The sequence below is a fragment of the Thermobia domestica genome, chromosome 1 (assembly GCF_964235325.1).
Source record: "Thermobia domestica chromosome 1, izTheDome1.hap1.1, whole genome shotgun sequence".
Lineage (NCBI taxonomy): Eukaryota > Metazoa > Arthropoda > Insecta > Zygentoma > Lepismatidae > Thermobia > Thermobia domestica.
In genome coordinates, this window is record NC_137454.1 from 96771190 (window position 1) to 96796930 (window position 25741).

At 34.9% G+C, this 25741-nt stretch overlaps 1 protein-coding gene across 1 annotated transcript in view; it reads left to right on the forward strand.

Moving 5' to 3' along the window:
• The window catches only part of LOC145687561 (meckelin), an 80088-nt gene that overhangs the window by 24291 nt on the left and 30056 nt on the right, over nt 1-25741 (forward strand). The window contains exons 5-9 of the mRNA XM_081761030.1: nt 2936-3241; nt 8474-8625; nt 12940-13102; nt 19900-20184; nt 22694-22942. Of these exons, the coding sequence (XP_081617156.1) occupies nt 2936-3241; nt 8474-8625; nt 12940-13102; nt 19900-20184; nt 22694-22942 (1155 nt within the window). The remainder of the gene's footprint in view (nt 1-2935; nt 3242-8473; nt 8626-12939; nt 13103-19899; nt 20185-22693; nt 22943-25741) is intronic.

The window sequence follows — 25741 nt, forward strand, 5'->3', positions numbered from 1 at the left end:
GTAGAAGCATTGGTACTTTACCACCCGTTGTCAGTCTATGGGATAGCATAATGAATCGAAGTAATATGCGTAGATGGCTTCACAGGTTTCGGTGTGGTGATTGTACAGGGTGTCTACAGTCAAGAAAGTCAAGGAAAAGTCAAGAAATCAAGTCAAGAATGTCAAGAAAAGTCAAGAAATTGCATGGTAGGTCAAGAACTTGTGTTTTATATCCCTTTGAAAAAGAACAAGAATTTCTGCGGGATCAGCTTCTAGTTTCAAAGCTTGAGTTTCTTCAGTCAGTTGTACTTGAGTTGGAGCCTTTTCTTGCCACATTTCAGTGTAATGATTACTTCTGCCATTCATGTACAGGGAACTGTACAGTATTACAACCAGATTCATTCGCAAATTAATCACCCTGTTCAAGAAGTTAGTTGGAAAGTGCTCATTGGCGTGCAGAATTGTTAAAGGGGCGTCTTGTCTTTCACCAGATGTAATGGCGAAGGGCTCATTACAAGTGTGTCATGTAATCCTTGCCCTTGAATAGTTTGTATCTAAGAAACATTTATCTTCATCGATGGCCGATTGTGTGAAATGAGACTACCTTCAACTTTGCGATTCCCGTGATTTAAGGAATCAGTTAAATCATTTGATTGGAAGACAGACAAACTGGATGTGTTTCTTTCTAACGTTCTCCGAACATAGGTGTGAGTAGTGTTTCGATAACTAAGTTCTATCAACAGCTTCTGACTTTGTTTCACGGCAATGCTGCTGTGGAAAGAAGTTTCTCAGTTAATAAAGAGTGTTTGGTAGAAAAATTGACAGAAGAGTCACTTGTTGCTCAGCGAGCAGTATACGGAGCAGTTGCAACTGTAGGAATGATTTCCAACGTTGAGATAACTAAAGCAATGATTTTGGCGGTAAGAAATTCGTCATCTACAAGATAGGAAGCTACAAAGGATTAGAAGAGCAAAGAGAAGGAACTTGCTAACAGCAAGAGAAAGGCTGCAGAAGAATTAAGTTTGTTGGAAATGAAGAAGAAGAGACTTATGCAACAAACACATGAAGAAGTTGATTCTTTGGACAGAGAAATTACAAATAAAAAAAAAAGAAAAAAAAAAATGAATATGTACAAGTGTGTTTAGTCTGACATAGATGTTCTGTTAAAAAGTATTTGTTACTGCTCACATTTTTGCTTAGTAATGTGTATTTTCTATTATTTAAAAAGCTATTTGAGATGAGTGAAAATAAAATGCAAGTACAAATGTTCAAGTTACCATATGTGTTGTGGTGACTGACTTTTTTGTCACGGTAGTGAGTATTTGTACTTATTAGAATGTCATAAATCACTGTAATCACATGTAATCTCTGTCATTTAGTAGTAGTATATTCACAGAGAAAGTGTTAATTATGACACAACAATAAATAAAGCCATACCCCATCCAGGATGAAAGTGTATTCTAAGAGGTAGCACTGAGATTATAAAATTAGGTAAATTAGATGTGCAGTCTTTATTAATTACAAGTTGCTAAGACAAAAGTGTAAAATACTTTTTTTTATCTTAACCGGCCATTGGTAGGGGATTAAAATAATACCCTAAAATACTTTAGTACTTGGTCAAGAAAATTTGTAAAATCGCCAAGAAAAGGTCAAGAAATTTGAATTCTCAAAACGTGTAGACACCCTCTTGCAGCCAGGATCAGATAAACTATCAACAGTCACAACTGATGAAAACGCATTAGTCACTGAGGAACTCATCTAAAAATCAGATGCATCACCACAAGACATCGTTGAGCACACAGTTATGACAAAAAGATCTGTGTTAACTCTAGTCCAACGATTGGGATGCAGAAAAGAAAATGTTCACTGGGTTCCATGGCTCTTGACAAACGAAATAGTGCAAATCAGGATGAACGTGTGTGATAATCTGCAAGTTTTGTTTCGGGATTGTCCAGAATGCTTTCATGAAGCAATCAGATTTCTGTCTATTCTAACGACTGAAGGCTCATCTGCATGGGGGGCAGTTTCGATATGACAACAAGATCATTGCTTGTATGAAAAAGTGGTGTAATGATCAGCCGCAAGAGTTTTATTAATGTCCATTCGTTTCATGGAAACAAAGATAGCTACAGTGCAGTGAAGCAAATGAATCGTATTGTGAGTGATATTTCTACTGGACCAATGCTTTTATCTACAAAATTTTATTTCTCTATAGTGCTTATCATTATCGAGCTACAGTGGGTTGTGCGTTAATTTTTGACCGACCCTTATATGTAAAACCTTCACAAATATGCCCTCCATGATGGTGTAGTGGCTAGCGCACTTCTTCGGTGCACGTAATCCCGGGTTCGATTTTCAGTAAGCCTTGAATGTATTATATTACACTGTTTGGAATTCCACCTTAAATAGCAGGTTCACGTCCTATATAGCCTCGGTGCTGAAAACACTCTAAAACTTCAACAAACAACAAACTTCCACGATATTTATTTCAGTTTGTCACTGAAAACTTTATATTTTATGAGAGATTGCTTATATGGAGGTAACTTCTGTCGAACAAAGTTGCCAATTAATGGCTTCCAATTTATTCACGAAATAACACTTGCTAACCTAAAAATATTTTAGGCTATAATTTAGGAGTTCGATTAAAATGTGGAAGTTCCTATCTCTAGTCGATGAAGTAGTAATCTGTCTGTAGTTTGATATTATCTACCTTCATTTGTATGAAAGCTTCATGATAACCTATTGGAAACAGTTTTCTGCATTACTAATAGGCAGTCTCTTTTAACATATTTGTGAGAGGGGAAGATAAAATATAAACTGTGGTTTAATAATATATGTTTTTTTTTCATTGTGTAATGAAACTAGAGTGTTGCTTATTTGATTATTTTTTATTTGTATTGTGTATAAATGTTTATTAGTATACCTAACTATTGATTTTTATAATTCTTGTTTTTAGAATGGCAGATTAAATCTAACAGCTGTAGTATACACTAATGAAGGACACTTTAAAGGTATCCATCGGGCTACTGGTAGTTTTCTGCAGTTGTGTCCAACCCCTAATAATATACTGGATTCTGCTCTGAGGTTTGGCACAAAGTATCATTGGAAGTGCAGAGTTCCTATTCAACAGATGATACAACACCGTTCTACTGAATTCTTTGACCTTTTTCTTCAATACTTGGATGATAATGGAGAGAGTCATCTATATGCAGTGCCTATCCTTCATACAAATTACAGAACTCGTGGAGATTATGTAAACAAAGTAAGTATTATCTATTTAAAATAGTGATCGCTCTTCATAACATTTGAAAATTATAACACAAGTACTGAGTTTTCTGTACTCAGCAAATCGCTTCTGTTTCTACTTGGGAATAATCGTGTGATTCTCCACAGAATCCCATAATTTCTTTTCAAGTCAATTTTCCTTGTACTTTTAACCTTGATAATGATTTTCATACAAATAGTTGAAATATGTTGGGAACTGTTTTCCTTGAATCTCTGTAATTGAGAATTTTATTTTTCAAGTTTGAATATTTTGTATATTTTGAATATTTTAAATATTTTATTTATATTTTTAAAGTAGGACAGTACATCTCTGTTGTTTCTCAACTTTTGATTTTTACTGTAATCCCGTAAATGTTCCTTATATCTTTATGCTGATGAACTCTTCAAGATTTTTCATACGAAAGTTAGAGTGAATAATGAGAATTTCCACTATTTTAAAAAATTGTTTTGATTTAAAACAATAGCATGTGGAATAAATAAATATATTTCTTTCTTTTATATATACAATATTAACTGAGTAAATGGATCTTGAAAGTGCTTTAAGGGACACCAATTGAAAACGACTCCGCATCTTGTTATGACGTAATTAGTGCCCAAGGTGACATTTTATTTTCCATTCTTCGTTTTAACATCCTTGATTTTAAAGAAAATCACCGAAAGTAATATTACCATTCACTCTGAAGGGTTTCATACACTTTCGAAAAGAAATGAAGGCTCGCCCGCAAACAGTTATTAAAATGATTTTAAATAATTACGGAAACGAGAGGGCGAACTAATAAAATGATGTAGATGTAAAAATTGCCGTTTTATTAAACAAGTTCTAGGAGACAAGGAAAGAAACAAATGTACAAGATATAAGTATAGTATTAGTCTATTTTAAATTGGTATTTAATAATTGCACAGATATGATCTACCTTATCTCAGTTCAATTATAGGAATGGTGCAATAAGAATTCAGTGGAAAGTTACGGATAAATGTTTCTTAAATGTTATTCTTCACAATGGAAGAGCAACATTTAAGTAACATTTATATATAAGTAGAATATTAACGTAGAAACAACTGTGAGCTATGCCTCTGCAATTCTGCGTACGGGAAACGTGTATTTTGGAAGTTAAATTAAAAAAGAAAAGCATGTATCGAATATCGATCGCATGATACTTATAACAAGAAGTGGGAGCATGAATGAAATATATTGGTATTGCGGAAAAAGGAGGAAAATATGGATAGCAAAATAGTCACAAACAAATTGAGCGTAAGAAGGACATAGTGGTTCGCAGACAATAAACTAGAAGGAGGAAAGCGCACTAAAACTGAGTTCTGTAGTTCTATTTCTATAGCATATAGATCTTTAAGTTATCTATATAATGACTGCCAATAGCGTTCGCCTCTTACAGCTTTCGACACCCTAGTCTCCAGTACAACTCACCTTCCTCCAGAGAGTGCGGTGTCTATGTTAGAGCACTCACCGTTGTGCGAAGATCCTTGGTTCGATCCCAGGCCACGCAAATTTGTGTTGGACAGCATCGTCTCTGTGGATTTTCGCAAGTTTCTCCCGTTTGATTCCATATATTCATTTCAAGAATTATGTTTTTCACAATCGTTCACTTTCATTAATTATCCGTCTCCTTTAACTTAAAAGGATAATATGGGATGTAAAGCTAGCAATTTCATTTCATTTTTGCCTGCCCTCGCTCTCTACAATCACCACAATTCTCAGCGGTGACGAAACAAGTTTTCTGGTGCAAAAGTCGCGGAGGACCAAATGTAGAATTGACCAGTGTGAAACGACAATTGGTAGAAATTTATGTTTTCTTGTAAACTTCACTTTTTTTCTCTCGTTTACTTAGTGGTAGAGGGTTCTTCTCTAGTAGAAGTATCCGAAGTTCTATCCTCAGTTATGGAAGTATAACCGCCACCAGGTTATAGAAGGATTTTTTGTGGACACACTGTATATTTCGTAAAGACAGTGATCATTATTTTCGATTTATACTTTATTCTGCAACGCATATAAGTTCTTTCTTTGGTGGGAATTGCTTCTTTCCCACACAATTGGACAAAGAAGTCTTTCATCATTTTTTCATATATATATTTAAAACATTGCTTTTAGTAAGAACATTTCAGTTAGTAACGAACCATTTCAGTGTTTCTCCCTGACTTATTATATGCACAGTATATATTCTATAGTTATTGGGAACTGAATTAAGTGCTTTCTTTAATCGCTTATGGAAACATTATAATAGATTAGAGAAATACGGGCTGACCAGATGTTTCAGCAATCAAAGTGGCACCAACTGCGTTGTATTCCAGCCCGTTATCTGTACTTTCTCACGCCAGTGTTATCGCCGTGTCTAGTGCATTATAGGCAGTTGACTAAAATTAACATAAATTGTTTTCCGTATTCTGTTTGTATGTGCATACAGGTGAGTTAACTGAGTGATTTTTGAAATGAACTGCCAACACTTTTAGTTGATCATTGCAACCCGTACCTTGAGTTTTGATGCTCAGGGAGTTTGACTCCAGGTCTGGAAGCCGTAACCACGCACATCGCGTCGAGCTTCAAGTCTGACTTTTGTTAAGGGGCACAAGTTATTTAGCCGGTGAAGGACGTTTTCTTACGGCTAGCCCCAACTAGTGAAATCCCAGGTCCGCAGACCTTGTGCGTACATGTAAGTTATACACGCGCCCTCCAACATCAGCATTCCATTGTGGAGGCCTTTTTTTAATTTACTGAAGACGCATCTTGACGCTTTAGAATTGTTCGGCGTAACAACTGGATTCATCATGGGACGATCTAGACAACTTTTCCCCAGTGCTTATCCCCCAAGTGTGTCAATGGTGTGAGAGAAGCATTTGTAGTGATATCTGAATTATAATCATATATATATAAAGGGCTATATTGCCTGAAAAGGGCAAAGTGTGATTTCAGCGACGAAAATTATTATACATATACAGTGTTCAGTGTTGTGTTCATTCCTCTCCGTTATTTTTTTTTTTTTATATATGCTAGTGTTCTAATAAATAAGTATAGTGTCATTTAATCCACTGTGTTTTCGATGTTTGTATGAGTGATGTTTGTGTGCGCTATGGTCTGGATGACCGTCTGATCGTCCGTGAGGTTTTCGAGACGAGACACCCGAACCTCTCGGCGCCTAATGCTCATCTCATTATTGAGACCGACGAGCGATTTGGGAACAGTTTGTAACTCTTCTTGGAGAGGTCCTTCATCGTCCTGTCCAGGTAAGTTCCAGTCTCAGGAGAATACTTATTGGTAGGACCACGAACCACGAACAGAACTTTGGGCGATTACAAATAAATGGCTGCCCGAACAGCGACCCGAACACCTTGTCGGTTACAGAAGTTTGAGGTGGACAGTATTGTGTCCGAGAGTTTTCTCATAGTTTTCCAGTTTCCTTCCACATTCACATTTCACCAATTACTCTTCATCATTCACTTCCATTAATCATGCGTCTTCTAGCCTGAAGGGCATAATCGCGGAACGTAAAAGTATATTATTTCATATACTTGGAGTGAGTGGAAAACGAAATTACGAGGCCGTCGTCCCTAAATATCGAAGTAAGAAGGCGTTATTCCATGTTATATGTGAATTAATTTAGATAACCCATTGTAAAGTTTTAGTTGACTACCGAATTATGCTTGCATGAAGCAAGTGACTTACAGTTACGTATAGCTAACATTGGCTTAAGTTTACACTTGGGTCGGTAATGGATTTTCCTTCGCTACAGAATTTATACCGGTTCACGTCACAATATCCACTGAACTTTAAATCAAATTGAAATTAGAATTAACACCATCTAATATACAGGGTGGGCCAAAATTAGATGACAGCCCTAACATGGGAAAGACTGTTCATGTTTGGGATGGCAAAACCTCAGAAACACAAGTGATCATCCTATACCTTAAATAGCACTTTATTTTTTTTAATAGGATGGTCGGTATGCGACAGATGTGAATACTCCACAGGTGGATAATATCTTGATATTTTTCTTTCATATGCATTCACTCATTTTAACAGTAAAATTACAATTTTAATGACGGATTATTGCAAATCTGCACTCGAAATCTAACCCTTTCACCAAGTGAATAATAATTATTGGAATTACAGTAAGCGTCAACGGTATGTAATCTCCTGTAGGAAGAGCACTACGTGCAGATAAGATTCTTCTTAAAATTTTATGATCTTCGCAGCTTTACTTCCATACGTTTCAAAAAGTGTATGGGACCCTTCAATATGTATAATAATGTTATATCCGATGGATGCAATATGTTGTCTTTGAACACATTCTACAATTGAATAGTTCGCTTATCTGTTCGTCTTTCCTCATGTTATTCCAACTCCTAGTAATGAGTATTGCGCGTAAAAATATCAATCTACAACTCTTCCATAACCGTATACATATACAGGGTGGCCCAAAAGTAGGTATACAGTCCCGTACTGATCAACTCATTGCTTTTTATATCATTTCTTATTGTTATCCATCAGTAGACTTAGTTTCTTTATTATTTGTTCTTAAAGCCAGTTTCTTTATTATTCGTTCTTAAAGCCTTTTTACTTATATCTTCAGCTCGGAACAGCCGAAGCAAATACACCCATAAGCTAGAGTGTTATACTTCATCAATGCAGGGGTGTGTACCTACTTTTGAGTCACCCTGTATATTCTCTGTAACATGGTATAAAGGGATAATTATGCGGTATCGCACACTGTCTATGCTGGGTAAAAACAGACATCATCTACAGGGGCACCTATGATGTAACCTATAAAATTGCATAGTTCCGTGAAAGAAGCAGTTGGAATTTTTCTCCCTCATATCTCCAACTATTGAAAAGTATTAGAAGAAATATTTTAAGGGATATTTTGTATCAGTGTTTTACATTTATTTTTGAAATTAAATATTAAATCCTTATTTTAGTGAAAATCTCCAATCAGACACATTCTTACTATAATAAAACATTTTTTTCGAACAAATTTCTGCTTAATAGGGATATATATATATATATATATATATATATATATATATATATATATATATATATATATATATATTAAAGTTACTTCTTGTTTCAACTTTGCCTTTGAGTATTGCAGTGCCTGAGGTATATTTAATCATAAGGACAAATATTACCATTCTGTTGTAAGTAAAAAGCTGTAGAAATAAGTAATGTTGAAGTTCTTATTTATTTTTGTGACAGGATAGAGACAAATCCAAGTGGGTATTGACTCGAAGAGCTTTTCTTGTTGACACAGTGAGTGGGGTGAAACGAGTTTCAGAGAAACAGTCTGGTACAGATAAAGGTGAACATGAAGTTAGCATTGTAAGATTCATGAGTTCTTGTGTAATAAGGTAAGTTGGTAATTTCCTAGATTTTGGCAATATAAAATATTCAGAACTAAAATAATTGGGTCATTTCATGTTAAATTAATAAATAAAAATTAGATTTCTGTCCCGCCATCTCAGATATTTAGAAACTGGTGTTTCGTAGAATTGGCTTGGGTTAAAAAAAAATGGCAAATTTTACGTAGGTTTCTTTATCAAATAGTTGTAAAGTTATGTGAGCTCGAAAACTTGAAAAAAACATCTGAAGATTAGAAAAAACATTAAGTATTGGCCCATACTGCAAACTTTAATACTTCACTTCATCTGGCCTAATTGATGTAGAGAGATGGGTGAAAATATTTCTATCCTGCTTTTTATAATTCTGTTGTAGACCTCCTGAATGTTTCAAGTGTTGTCTGTCCAAATTCATTCTTTGTATGTGACTTTTTCAGCAAAGTATTGTTCAGATAATAATCCAAACTGTTCACTCATTTCTCCTGAGCCAGAACATCTTTCACATTTATCAAAGTAACAGTTTGGTTATTTCGAGTTACGTACAAATGTACGTAGTGTGTGTGTGTGTGTGTGTGTGTGTGTGACATCACGCAGCTAACCAAACTGCTACTGTAGGTTTTGATGATGATGATGATGATGATGATGATGATGATGATGATGATGATGATGATGATGATGATGATGATGATGATGATGATGATGATGATGATGATGATGATGATGATGATGATGATGATGATGATGATGATGATGATGATGATGATGATGATGATGATGATGATGATGATGATGATGATGATGATGATGATGATGATGATGATGATGATGATGATGATGATGATGATGATGATGATGATGATGATGATGATGATGATGATGATGATGATGATGATGATGATGATGATGATGATGATGATGATGATGATGATGGTGGTGGTGGTGGTGGTGGTGGTGGTGGTGGTGGTGGTGATTATTATTATTATTATTATTATTAATAATAATAATAATAATAATAATAATAATAATAATAATAATAATAATAATAATAATGTCCACTGTTGTCTCAAGGAGTCAGGAAGAGCTTTTTAAGATTTGAAATAGTGTGCTGTCCTTCCTTCACTAATTCCTAATTCCTTTCCTTTTGTCTTCACTAATTCTTTTGCTATATGAGCCATGTAATTAATACAATGATTCCTCCTAAGTTCTTCTCACACTCTAGCTCTTTGAAAATACAGATAGTATTGTTTTTTTCACACTACTTCTTGATTGAAAATTTTCTTTCAAGTGCATTATGATCTCGTTTTCTACTGCATTCTCCGATGGTTTTCTTCAGAAATGTTAACACTTTTGCTGATAGCTGATTCTATTTTCCAAATTTTCAGGTAATAAAAAATTTTAAACAGAATTTTGAATTAAAATTTACAAACTAAAGTTTTTAAAAACTTTTCAGCAAGTGCAAACAATTTTCATACTAAAACATTTAATTTTAAAAAAAAAATTAAAAACTTTTAGAGTGCAAAATTTTCAAACCTGAACAAATTTTAAACAAGCAACTTTTGAAAGTGTTCAATCAAGTAAATTACACCAAGGATAGCTTTCTACTAATGACTTTAGACTGCGAGTTGTGACTAATGTTTAGAGTGTGAAATTGTTGTTACGAACCAAAATGCTTTAATAATTATTTACCATGTTTTGAGGGTTTTTTACATCAATGACCTTAGACTATGAATCGTAACTACAGTCATAAAGTTTAACATATTTTCAATCTAAAATTTTTAAATTAAAATTTCAAAGCGATCATCCAATCAGATTGCACCAAGGATAGCTTTCCACCAATGACCTTAGACTATGAAAATGAAATGAAATCTTGGAGTTTTACGTCCCACGGTTATGCCGGTTAGGCTAAAGGAGACGGTGATAATGAGAGATGAGTGAAATGGTGGAATGAATAAAGTGGGAGGAAACGGGAGAACCCCGAGAAAACCCACGAGCACGGTGTTTGTCCACCACAAAGTTCACTTGGTGGAGGCTGGGATCGAACCCGGGACCCCAAGCACCAGAGGTGAACGCTCTACCACTGAGCCACCGCGCCCCCCCATACCTTAGACTATGAGTTGTGACTAAAGTTCAAAGTGTGAAATTATTATTGTTACATATTAGTCGATTTTAATAATCGCATATCTGGTTTCAGGTCGTAAATTTTTCCACAATGACAGACTGTGAGTTGTAGCTACAGTCGTAGGGTTGAAAAAGTTCCCAAAAAAGCAAACAAATAAATGAATTAGTGGTTGAAAAATTTGAAGCAAAAATTTTGAAACTTTTTTAAGAATTTTAATCAAAGATTTGAAAGTAATCAGCTAATCTGATTGCATCAAGTAAAGCTTTCTACTAATGACGGTAGACTATGAATCGTAACTACAATAAGGTTCAAAAATTTTAAACAAAAGATTTGAAAGTGATTATTCAATCAGATTGCACCGTAAGTTACTTTGCAAAATAATCTTAGACTATGAATCATAAGTACAATACTAGGGTTCTGAAATTTTCAAACTAAAATTTTAAAAAAAATCAGACTGATTGAAACTGTAAAACTAAAAATTTACACAAAACTTGACAAAAACTTTTGGAAAAAAATTAAACAAATGTTTAAAAATGATCAACCAATCAGATGACATCAAGAATAGCTTTCTACTAGAGAGCTAATTGGTGGAAAGCTACGAATTTCAACTAAAGTTCCAACTGTGAAGTATTAATCGGTTTAATAATCATCTACCATGTTTCTAGTCCTAATTTTATACACCAATAACCTTAGACTCTGAATCGTGACTACAATCCTGAGATTCAAAATGTGAAATTGTTATTGTGTATTAATTTATTACAATAATTACCTATCAGATTTCAAGCCCAAAATTTTGAAATTAGAGGTAGAGAGCAACCGATCGGATTTCACCGAAGATACCTTTCCACTAATGACCTTAGACTATGTTCTGTATATGTCTGTATGATCATATGATGTAATAAAATCTCTCATCTTAGCTGCAGTCAAAATCCCCAGAATTTAAATTTTGGCAGTGTTTTATCCATTCAAGGGATTCCCAAATTTAATAGGTTTGCCAGTGTACCCCTCCCAATTTTTAAAAGGAAAGTATCAATGTACCCATATCCTCTAAAAGAGAATTAACCCATGTACTCATCTGTACAATCATATAATACACTAAACCCTTATCAGGGACGATCTAATAGCTCAATAAGCTTCAAATTTTGAATTTTTGACAATTTTTTTACCCATAAAAAGGAAAAAGCAGTACTAACCAAAATGATAGAAATATATTCGAGTCCTAGAGAACATTTACCGTTTTTTCCACACTTCCCAGATTTAAGGGGTGAACCAGTGTACTCCTCCCAAAACTTTAGAGGGTGTGTTAATGTACCCATGTTTTTAAAAGAGACTACTATACTCAACTATATAACGCATGATATACTCTCATCACAGGGGATTATTCAGGCCAAAATTTTTAGTTTTGGCAATTTCCGAAATTTAAGGGGTGGTCGGTCCTATGCACTGTACCCAAAATTTGGGGTGAGTCAAAATATACCTGCCAAAATGAAGAGAGGGTGGTCTTATGTACCCATAGGTCATTGACCCCTGGCCAGAAACCATGAGTTCTGAGGCAGGGGCCATCAAAGATTTTTGCTGACTCGACTAGGTATACTGTAAACCAGTTAGTACTACTACGTGCACCAGAGGCACACGTACCAGCCACTAAACTAGCGAGCAGGGCGAAAATGAAATGAAATCTTTAATTTAACCTTCCATTTTATGCGCTTCACGCTAAATGGGGGGTATGATTGGTGAAAGTGAATGATTATTAAATAATTAGTAGAATGAGAATGTGGGAGGGAATGGAAGAACCTCGTGAAAACCCACAACCACGATATTGTCCACCACAAACTCATATGGTTTGAGATCGAACTTAGAAGCCCACATACAAGAGGTAAGTACTCTACAACTGAGCCACCGTTCTCCACTGTTTAGTCTATGCTAGGATTTAAATTACAGAACTGATCTTAATTTTTAAATATTAAGTACAGCCATGCTAAATTGTTTATAATGTCTTTGGAAAAATTTTCACAATAACTTTTTCTCTTATTTAATTTTAACATTATTTGAACATGTAACAAAGCAAAATTTACTCAAAGAATGGAAAAATTTTTGTTTTCATTTTTATAAACAGTATTTTCTTAACGATTGAACACAACAAATACTTATGAAATAAGTAGTAACAAATTCTTTTACACGTAAATTGTATTTTAATAACTTTTCAGAGTGAAACTCCAAGGGAAAGAAGAAGAAGGGAAGATTTATCCACCGTTAGTGACAATATCATATAGTGCCTTATCTCAAGAACAAATTAAAAATAATGAATTAGTTACTACGTCATTTACAGTGGAATATGAGATGGAAGGATCTATGTTGCATGCAATAGAGGTTAGTTCATACTTCCCTAAAATGTATCCCAGGGTACTTTTAGAAATAATTATAGTGCGTTAAGTTTAAAACCCGCTATCAATGTGAGTATTTGTACTTTTTCTGTGTTGCTAGAGTTGTGTAGCTTTAATTTCAGTATTTTGTGTCAGTAAATAAGAAAAGGCAGGCAATGAAGAAGATAAAACTAAACAGAAGTCTTCTTTTTCTTTCTTTCAGTCATTCTTTCACTCGGTCTTTTTTTTTCTTTTTTGTCATTCTTTCTTTCATTCTTCTTTTATTCTTTCTATCATTTATTTATACTTTCTTTCCATCTGTCCGTCTATCTATCTATCTGTCTGTCTCTTTTTCGTTACAATACAAACTTGTGTGGAGAAATGTTGGAAAAGTTCAGAAACAACTAAACGCCGGATTAGCTGTGACTTTGTCCTCGCTGTAGTGATTTCCGGGTGGATGCTGTATTACTGGTCAGAATTTTTACTAGTCTACAAAAGCTGGGAAATTCAGAGAATTGTAAACTTCTGGAAATTTTATAGCAAATTTACATTGTAAAATACTGAAAATTGAATGAATATTTCGCTATAATGAAAGGAGGACTTGGAGTGATCGCCTTTCCCAGCTCTCCAGTCTGCCTTTGCTAAACAGGTTTAATTGAATCTCCTTATACGATATAGTCTACAAATCGTTTCTCTTTTAAGAGATGTTTCTAAAATGGTAATATTTAATTTCAACTAGGCAAATTAAATTGAAATATGAAAAATACTTGGCGAAAAATGTATGAAGATTTATATATATATATATAAATCACAGAAGTTACGCACCTTTACAACAATTGATGATATTCAACAAAATATTATGACGTCAATTGTTAAGTGAAGTGAAAGTAATTGAAGTTAAGTGAAGCGTACCCAATTGATTTTGGCTCAAGCTAATACTTGATTTGATATCCACGCTTAGTAATAACGTCTTTGCATCGTTGTGGCATGGAGTTTACTAAGTTTTGTAGTGTCTCTATTGAAATGCAGTGTTGCCAGCAGGGTTGGCAAAAACCATGGTTTTTATTTTAAAAAACAAAAAACCCGTTTTTTGGTTTAAATAATTTGCTCTATGTATTTATATCATATATAAACAGAAACATATATCATATATTTCGCCTTGGTGTTATTATTGCAACAACTGGGTTATGCTGGAAGGGGTCACATAAGCTTAAAGTGGAATCCAAATCGCTTCTCGTCTTACGTCCGAGAGAAATTGTCCTCCATTTAAACTCGAAACCGGCTAATTGGTCACAAATGCAATACGTCTGCCGACTCACTCACGGACTTCTGATAAAAATACGTTGTACTGATCTTTACATACTTGTTAACATAATTGTCAAGAATCATTTCAGAAAAACAAAAAGATAAACAAGTGAAACCATTATACAGAATTACATATGGATAATTTCAAAGTACTGAAGAGTCCAAAAGAACTAATTTAGTCCAAGTTAGTTCACTAAGACTTTTATTAGTTGAAGTTAAAGAAATGCAACGACCTACCTTGCATATCAGTAAGAAAAGTGAATAAAGATACGAATTATTTGAGTCCATTTTGGCTCTGACACCTTTATACATATAAGATACCAAAGATACTTCTGATTTCAATGAATGTCTCTCGTGGGATTTGTATGACCCCCCCCCCTCCCAAAAAGGTACGGCATTTTGATGTATTTTATTAATAGTAAACATTATTAAAACGAAACAATATTTAGAATTTTCCTTTGATTTCAATTCCATAACAATAATAACAAACTATAAAAAAATCACTAAAGAAACATTCATAATCTTTTATATATATATATATATATATATATATATATATATATATATATATATATATATATATATATATATATATATATGTTGCTTTTGTTGAATAATCTCTTGGAGTAATGAATGGGGAATTTAGGTCTGAATATATACGAATAATATACGGGAGTGAAACGTGATAACTCACAAATGTGTGTTCATCAAGATTTTACGAATAGTTACACTTTCACGAACATTTTTCATTTTTTGGTTTAAACTTTTTTTTTTTTTAACAGTTGGTTTAAACCACCTTGGTTTAAACCAGCCAACCCTGGTTGCCAGACGTCGTTTATTGCTTGAATTAACTCAGCTCTGGTTGTAGGATGTTTTGCACGAACCTTATCCTTCAAAACGATCCATAAATTTTCAATTGGGTTTAAGTCGAGCGAATTACCAGGCCAAAGAAATTGAGTAATATGACGTAAGGACAGCATATAGGCGTTTATAGCTTTGGTACGATGACAAGAGGCAGAATAGTCTTGAAAAATAAAGGAACCACCATTGAATAAATCTATCATTGTCGTTTCAAGAATGTTTATAAGTTTGTGCATTAACAACACCATCACATATGTGAATTTTATCAATTCTCCTAAAAGAAAAACATTCCAAATCGTTACACTGGTAGAGTACCTGGAAGTTTTTACAGTACACGCAGAATTAAGGGCTTCATCAGTCATGCGATAAACTCTAGCACGTGAATTATTGACATAAATGGTTATTTTTGTCTCAATACTAAACAGAACCTTGCGCCACTGGTCACTTGTCCAATCCTTGTGAGTTTTGACCCACTCTACGCGCCTTTTACGTTGTTCCGGTGTAAGATCCGGTTCCGGTTTGTCTTCCTGACAGTTGTATGTAAATACAAACCCACTGATTTTAACCTGCTTACTGTTCGCGGACAAACGTCGACACCAGATGTTTCCCTCCAACTTCTAGCAAGATTTACTGATAACTCAAACCTGTCTGGAAGACACAACCGTCCCAGTGCACTGTTCTGTCTAGGCGAGGATTTCATTTTTTAACCACATTTGCTAATTCTTCCACTTTTTATGCACCCTGCTTCCCGAATCTTGGCCAGCTGCCTACCCACTGTACTTTTATGCAGGTGCATAATCCGGGCTACTTCAGCATTAGTTTTGCCACACTCCATGTTTTAATTTGTCACACGTTTTACCCATGTTGATGTCCGATATCAATACTTTATGAACGATAAATCAATATTTGTGGGTAAAACTATCACTTTCAAATTTGTCAGTAAAAGTAGCACTACTAGAACAACACAATTACGTAACCCAGGACACCTACACAACAAGTAAGGAAGCAGAATCCATACTGCACGCTTGGAACGTGGATTACGTTATTGAGCGTGGGCCTCACTGAAAGCAACATCGAGTCATCCATTAAATGTACATTTAGCATGACGGATTTGTGTTTCCTTTCCTCACACATTTTGTTGAATATCATCAATTGTTCTAAAGAAACGTAATTTCTGTAAGTAGATTTGGATTCTACATAAAATTTCCTTTAATTTGATGTATACATCATTGTATGTTTGTGCATAGTTAGGTAGAAACTTCTTTGAAATCCTTATAAATGCGTAAAATTCCAAGGAGTTGCTATTAATTTTTCCATGACTGCTTGTGTATATATATATGTTTGTTATGTTGTGCATTCATAGATGTTAATTCTTTGGTCAAAAATCATCACTTTATACTACTAATATTTACAAGTAAAGAACATTCTACTTTATGTCCTTTCTGTCTGAATTGAAGAGTCAGTTGAACATAATATTTGTTTACAAACTTTGTGGGTGTTCAAGTTCTTAAGCAGGTAATGAGAATCCGTGTTCAAGTTCTTAAGCAGGTAATGAGAATCCTTTTCTTTATACTCTTTCTTTGCTTTATTAGCATACGTGTATAGGTATATACTTGTTCTTGTGTGTATCTTCGTGTTTTATTTTATTGTTTCTTCTCGTGCATTTATTTTTTATTTTTTATTTATTTTTTTTTTTTTTAATTTTAGCACTGGTTGGAAGATATTACATACACATGCCCTTTCAAAACAGTATGCTTCTGGGTAACAAAAATCTTAGAATTAACGAACTTCCAAACAATTTGTAAATGACTCATCTCTTTCGTAATCCTTACATCTATCGGGGGCGCGGTGACTCAGTGGTAGAGCGTTCACCTCCGGTGCTTGGGATCCCTGGTTCGATTTCAGCTCGCGCCGTGTGGACTTTGTGGTGGACAAACACCGTGCTCGTGGTTTTTTCTCGGGGTTCTCCCGTTTCCTCCCACTTTCTTCATTCCAGCATTTCATTCATTTCTCATCTTCACCGTCTCCTTTAACCTAACCGGCATATCCATGGGACGTAAAACTTAAAGATTTCATTTCATTTTTTCCTTACACCTATTTTGTGAATTTAGATGAATACAAAATCTTACAAGTATATGGTACTTATTTATTTACTAAGTGAAACCCTCGCTCATATACTAGGCGCTAGTATCGCTACCTGTTAATCTTGTACTTTTATCACGCCTTTGACTGTTTAAATATCAATGATTGCCCAAAGAAAATACAACCTGGAAGAAAGAGTATTTGTCTTTGTCACAAAAAAATATAATAATAATAATAATAAACGAAAGTTCGATTTTCATTATGCCAGATGTTGATTTTGTATATACTAAAATATTCCACACACAAGATATTAAGTTCTTATTAACATGGGTTAAAAATCTCATTGTTTCACTCATACACAGGAAATGTGAAGATTCAGCTTTAAAGAATTCTGGCTTCAAAATTGTGGACACTACCAAAGGTAGTTCGGGGTATTATCTTAGCAACTATGGTAATATGGGTTTTATTTAAATAATATGGGTTCTATTCGGTCCACCACCTGTGGAACGAATTTTATGAAGAATGTATCCGTACTTGCGGTCTAAAATCCAGATTTTCTACAAAGGAAATGCGTCTCTCAAATGGCGGAGAATTCTAAATATGGATATTTAATTAGAAGCTGTACTAGTTTTTAAGTAATTCCTTGTACTGCCGTTGATAGGTCTGATAGATTTCAAGCTTGACGTGTTTAAAATTTTATTTTTCGGATTTTCTGCAGTGTATAATTTTGAAACGATAAGACGGTCATATGGACTTTTCTTCTTGTTTGGGTATAATTATTTCTGTGTTTATTTTCCAATTATTTGGTTATGTTTATTACATAATACTTCCTTTATTATTATTATTATTATTATTATTATTATTATTATTATTATTATTATTATTATTATTATTATTATTATTATTATTATTATTATTATTACATTCTTGTATATCCGTAGATGTATTGTATGTGTTTAATATGGTTATACCTATATTTCTCCGTTAAAGTTCATTCGGCGAAGGAAAGTACATTAAACAAAGTATGCTCGGAGAAAGAAATTCATTCTGAATGGCCCCGACAAGTGTGATGGATATACAAGTAAATACTTCTGCTATTTTTCGATATAGTCACCATGAACCTCCAGACATTTCTGGCAGCATGACACAAACTTCCGTTTACATTCTGTATAAAAATATGCCTCCTGAGAGTCAGTCAGTCCAGAACTGATGTGTTGAGCTCTTCACTGTCGTTGAAACACTTCGATGCAAACCATTTTTTCAGGTGAAGAAAAAGAAAGAAATCGCTGAGGGAAAGATCAGAGCTGTAACGGGGATAATTGAATATTTCCCATCAAAATCTTTGAATTCAGCATGGAGAAGCTGTTTCAGCCAGGATGAATCATATAACACAAGCTTTACTAATTGCAAAAGTTATTATCTATGTAGATATAAGACATAAAATAAATATAAGAATGATCTATCACATGCCATGCAGTTCTTATAAACTACGCAGCAGCTAATCATTACATGATGTGTTTCACTCATACTGGAACAAATATAACACATAATAAGGGAAAATTTTGGACGAAGAAAATCAACCCACAAATTGGCCCTACACTTATTTACATTATTCACTATTAGAATTTATAAAAACATCTGTTTTACAGAATTTCACAGAGAAAAGATCAATTTTCCGTAGTTAGCGGTGTAGTTGTATGTGTGTGTGTGTTGCTGGGTTGGTGTATTTTGCCTCTGTATAGTTCTTTTAGATATATCTTCACAAAATCTCCATTATGAGCACGACAATTTACTCAAAGGTTTCAGTAAACGTCAATAAATATAACTGTGCAACAGTGAATAGTATCGCCCAAACGAATGCATATAATTTGGAAGATTTTGTGAAAGCAAAACTCTCTTGTAACGTAGCATATGTCACCTAGCTCCCATATGAAAAGAAAGCTCTCCTTCTACTGTATTGAACTACCATAACTTATTGATTCATTAATAGTAGGAGAAAGAACAGAAGCTTGAACACGTGATGAAAGAAGGTCAGTTGCTTTATGATAATTTTGCATAGAAACAGCAGTTTTTCTTCCAACTACAGCTAAGTAGGTATGAATGATGGATGATAATCACATGATCACTAATACGATGGAAAATTCTTCTTACTGGGCAGCATTGCAACTCGTTTGCTTGTGCAACAGAATAATTTTGTAAACAAAAATGAACACTAGAAGAATTAAATGAATAAAAGAAAGGTTACTCCCACTTGTTTTTAGAAGAGCACGAAAACAGAAATTATGCACAACACACGACGCATTATTTGGGTAGCTATATATCTATCAGTAATTGCATGTTTCATTGTCGTTGGGGCGAATAGATCTGCGTTCCTATTGCTTTTGTTGTGACACTATTTTCTGTGATTATTGTGATGTTTAGTGAATTTTCCGCAGTCCTATCATCATAATATTTTCTCTGTTTTGTATTATTGATATGTATTTTTTGATGCATATTATGGTTTTAATCGTTGACTAAATTTCTTCACATCCTAAAACGTCTATTCTTTTCTTCTAGGTTTCTATTGGAGTATTAAGTGCAATTGCGGTTATATTATCAGGAATCCAAACATGGAGTTGGTCCAGAAGATCAGGCCGAGTGGCAATTGATTTTCTCACCTTGGCCCATCTTGCTTTGTTCTCTTGTGGAAATTTGGCTAACATGTTTTTCTTGGTAGCCATTGGGGTCACTCTCCATAATTTTTTGTTCTACAAAGGACAGTCTGTTGTTCAGGTGTTGCTTCCCACAGCACAAGAGGAAGAAGTTATAAGAACTTATATTATTGTTGCTTTCTCGTTGAAGGTAAGGTTTATAAAATTTTTACTATCTTTATTTTAATACCTGAAAGATGTAACAATGAAAAACGTTCATCTAATTCGATGTTGGTTACTCCACTATTTTCTGTTTACCTCAGATGAAATATCTGTAACTATATAAAAGATCTCCGCTATAAATGTGAGACGTGAATTGTAGCTTTTAAGAGTAAAAAAATTCCTGATTTTCATTGCTTTGGTTAAAACTAAGCTTCTTAAAAAGATAATCAAACGATATCTAGAATTTGCTTAAGGAGATCAATGGACGTATAATTCAATAATGAACAAAAAGGGGCCACGGTGCCTCAATAGTAGATCGCTCACTTCTTTTGTATGAAGTTCCTGGTTCGATTCCAGCTCACGTCAAGTGGGCTTTGTAGTAGGCAAACATAGTGTGCGTCAGTTTTCTCGGGGTTCTCCCTTTTCCTCCCACTTTCTTCATTCCACCATTTCGTTCATTACCATAATCCCGTCTCCCTTAGCCCTGGAAAATAATCGTGGGACGTTAAACTAAAATAATAATAATCTGAGAATTATGTAGTAAGCTTCTATATATTTTATTAGTAACCGTGCAGTTTCAACGGATAACCTCCGTAATTATCAACGGCGTTATGAAACTCCCACTACAATTACATCACCTTTTGCATTCCTGAGCTAATGTTCTAATGCTTAAAAACATTCCTCAACTTGTACATACAGGGTTTGTATGATAAGTAATGAGACCAGGTCTGGAAACATTGTTTTATTGATCTGATCTGTACAGGGACTTAAAAGCTTTCGAAGTACTCTCCTCTTGCGTCGATGCACTTCTGCAATCGATGTTTCCACGCTGCAAACGCCCCCTGGAAGTCAGCAGCCGGCATGTCCTTTAGAAATGTGGTCACGGCTGCTTGGATGGCTGTGACGTCTGCAAAACGGGTTCCTTTCAAGCGTGGCTTCAGCTTCGGGAAGAGGAAGAAGTCGGCCGGGCTCACATCTGGGCTGTAGGGTGGTTGTGGAAGGACTTCCACCCCAATCCGGGTCAAAAAGGAGGTCACTAAGAAGGCGGTGTGGGCAGGGGCATTGTCGTGATGCAACTTCCACCGGCTAGCGATCGCCGGTCTTTTCCGCTTGACGCTCCTGTGCAGTCTCTCAAGGACTTGTTTGTAGAAGGCGGCGTTGACGGCTTGTCCTTGGGGTACAAACTCCTTGTGGACCACCCCCACATTGTCAAAAAAAACAATCAACATTGTTTTCACCTTTGACTTCGACATTCTGGCCTTCTTGGGGCGCGGGGACGCAGGAGTGTGCCACTCCGCGCTTTGACGTTTCGTTTCAGGGTCGTACTGGAACACCCACGACTCGTCACCTGTTATGACGTCATCTTCAAAGTTAGGGTCACTGTTCATGAGGTTCAACAGTTCCTGACAACAATCAACACGTCGTTGCTTTTGTTCGTCAGTCAACACTCGCGGCACCAGTTTCGCACAGATTTTTCTCATTCCCAATTGTTCCGTCACAATCTTGTGCACTGTTGTGTGGTTCATATCGAGTTCATCAGCAATCAATCTCAACGATAATCGACGGTCTGAGTTCAGGAGATCCCTCACTTTTGCCACAGTTTCGTCCGTAGTCACTGTTGTCGGGCGTCCAGCCCTCTCCAGATCCTCAACGCTTTCCCGGCCGTTCCGGAACGCACTGTGCCAACGAAACACCTGGGCTTTGAATAGGGCTTCCTCTTTGTAGGCCTCCGTGATGAGAGAAAGCGTCTGAGTAGCCGTTTTCCCCAGGCGAACGCAAAATTTGATCGCATAACGCTGTTCGATGCAACCCTCCATGTTTGTTGATTTTCCGCCGTGACAAGAATGTTCACAAGGGCTTTGTCCAAGGCTTGTCCGCGCTCCACTAAGGCTCGGAGCCAACTGACGCGCGGTGCGTTGCTTTGCTTGGACCCCCCCCTACATCCTCCATCACCGACAAACCCGCTCCAGCGACACGCGCGCCGCGGCGCGGCGAGTCTCATTACTTATCATACAGACCCTGTATGAAGAAAATGAAAAATTAGCCCTATAAGAAAAAGATGGCAAAAAAATGCAGTTTTGAAATAAAAGCTGAAGCTGATCACATTAATACCAAGCTCAACAAACTGTAGTGTCAATTCGAAAGAAACTAATCTGGTGCACCCTTTTAAATACGTTTTCGGTAGTTTATATAAAACTCAAATAATTATTATTAATTAATTTGAATATACTAATGGTTTTATAATTAATCTGAAAATACTATTAGAAAAATGTGTTCTGAAATATGTTGAAATCACTCACCATCAAACGAGCCTTTAATCCATGTAACTGAAAGATCGAAGTGAAATTCAAAATACAATTGATTGTCGTTGTCCAGTCAATGTAACTACGGCTATTTATAAAATATAAACATTTACTAGGCAAGTTGTTGATTGGTATCTAGTAATTATTTTATTACAGAAAAACAAAATTTAATGTAACATTTTGTCTTTTAAATAGGTCGCTGAAGTTATTCATTTGGTAGTTAGGCAAGTGTCAATTGATATTTTCTTCATTGATTGGGAGAGACCTCGTGCTAAGAATTCCATACCTAGATCAGTTGGCCCTAATGTAACAAACACTGAGAGCTCAGAGCAACCAATTAGCATCTGGAGAACTTATTTTGTTGCGAACGAGTGGAATGAGATACAAACAAAAAGGAAAATCAGTGTATCATTTCAGTTGTTCATCACTGCCTTCTTTCTTGAGGTAAGTAATATATCTGCATCTATCGTACCTGGCGTACAGAGTGTATTATGAGAATTATAAAAGCTTATTCTACTTCGCTCTAATAATAATAATAATAATAATAATAATAATAATAATAATAATAATAATAATAATAATAATAATAATAATAATAATATAATAATAATAATAATAATAATAATAATAATAATAATATAATAATAATAATAATAATAATAATAATAATAATAATAATAATAATAATAATAATAATAATAATAATAAAAGCCGGTTGCCGATTATATGCCATATTTCTAATCATTTAGAGAAACTTTTCGGAAAATTAAACATCTTACTAATGTTACTACCACCGAAAAATCTAGAAACACCATTTGTGGAATATAAAAGTTATTTTACAGATAAGATTTTGTCTTTAGAAATATAAAAAGCCAGTTGCGGATATACAGATACATATGTAAAAAGACAAAAGAAAAATTATCAGGGTAGAGAATACGATAGAGACTTCAAAAATTCGTATTCATTTAATTTTGGTTTATGACATACACAGTACTACAATTATGAAACAAGTCTGTAAAACATAAATGAATAACAAGTGGAATCAACTTTATTCTGTATATTCACAGAAGAAAATTTCTTTGTCCATACACAACTTTACATAATCTAGTAGGTTTTGCAATGACTTCTGGAAATCCTGGACTGTCATGGTGTTCAAGGTCCTTCTCACTGCTTTCTGTATAAGGAGAAAAAAAAAAAAAAGCCGTCCATGGTGCTTTTAATTTGAGGAAAACAAAGTAATCACACGGGAACAGATCTGGCGTGTATACAGAATGTGGTAACACAAAAAGTTTTTTGAACCGAAAACTCATGACCAAGTCCTGCGTTGTATGCTCCAGCTTCTGCTTCTCCGTTAAGGAATGGGACATGAAACGTTCACACAGCGTCCTTTTTAAAAATCTTCGGTTATTATTTGGCAAACTGTCTCCTTATTCCCTTACATGAGGTCTGGTGTCACACTCAGACTTCCGTTATCTCTTTCGTAATAATATCGCAAACTTTGGCAATTATTTCAGTTGTTCTGATAGACCTGCTTAGATCTGGGCGCCATTTTTTTTAAAATCATTTGTAAGTAGTAGATAAAGCTTCTTATAGTCTCAACCTCGACATGTAAAATTACTAGCTCTTATGGTCTGTGGAACCCGGAGGCTCAATGCTGCGTTCACAAAGGCTCTCCATTGACTTTTGTTGTGTTAGCCAACTGGATACAATTTCTACTTTATATTTCTATTTCTGCGAGAAACATATTTTCAAGAAGAGGAAAAATGGGCCAGGAAAGACTTGTAAACAACCCGCACCACCTTTCCAGTTGGTCTCATTTTCTTTATATCCAGAATTATGGCGCAAGCTGAAGAAAATAGCAAAAAGACAATCTTAAAGTTAATTTAAAGTCCAGAAACTTAGAAAAATCTATTAATTAGTACAAAAATTATTTTATGGACAAAACTAGCCTTATTGTACGTTTGACACCTCCTATATTACCACTAGATTGAAGGAACACGTTAGAGAGTCTCGCAAGAACAAAGAACCTGTACCCAGCCTACTTAAGCATATGTAAACCACAAAACATTTAGTACAAAGAGTAGTGGTGTTACATCGAGCCACCAATAAAGTGGAAGGAACGTATTTGAAGCTTATTATATTAGGACTAAAAACCCATTTCTGAACACCGGGAAAGGAAATTTTGAGAAGAACTGAATACGATTATTAGAAATTACATTAATAAATGTTAAATATGCAAATACTTTATTAATATTAAAAAAAGAACATATAGGAAAATAAATTGGAGGTTAAATTTGTCTCCTGTTGGCAGGAGTGTTAAATATGACAACATTGCAAGGCAACATTTAAGCTTACGGAGGGTGGAAGACATATGGAACGCAGAAGATCACACATCCGATGTAGAAATATAGAATATAATAGATTTTTTTTTTTAAATGTAGAATAGGTGGCATTTAGGATTAGTGCACTAACTATTATAATATTAATAGTTTATGTATATATACTATAGTTTATGTATATGTATAGTCCATAGTCTCAAATAAGACAGGTGTCCATCTTTCTGGAAAATCAGTGAAAGTCAGGGAAATGGTAGATTGCTCAGGGAAAAATCGATTTACGTCCATTGTTCAATTATTGAATTTATGAAGTACTGTTAATTTCTTTACTGTTACTAGATGCAAAATGTGGTGTTCCCAGTGATGATATTGAGGGAGACAGTGTTATCTGAAATAGTTGTTGAAACTAATTTTCTGCGAGAAACACATCTAACTGCGTCCTGGCATATTTGCTCAGAAGAGTAGACGCTGTTCTAGAAGAACTGTATGATGCCATGAGGATATCTGGACAAGTGGCTGAGAATGCGAAGAAACAGAATCTCCAGCTCACAGTGAAAGCTCAGACTGAAGGATTTAAGGAACACTTCAATGATTTCATAGCCAAGGACGGAGATGGTATTGGATTTTTTTTTTTTTTTTTTATTACTTACTCTTAGAAATTAAGAAGGACTTCGTTGACTTATTGTCTGTTATGAAGCTGTATTTTATCTTCTCTCATGGAAACGCATTTGTTGAAAGTGGTTTTTCAATAAACAAACATCTCATTGTTGAGAACTTACAAGAAGAATCTCTGGTGACTCAACAGATCATATATGATTCTGTGATGAGAATAGGTGGATCGTCAGGATTAACAATTCCAAGGGGTTATGATAAATTCATTGAGAAGTTCAATGAGACAATATCAGGT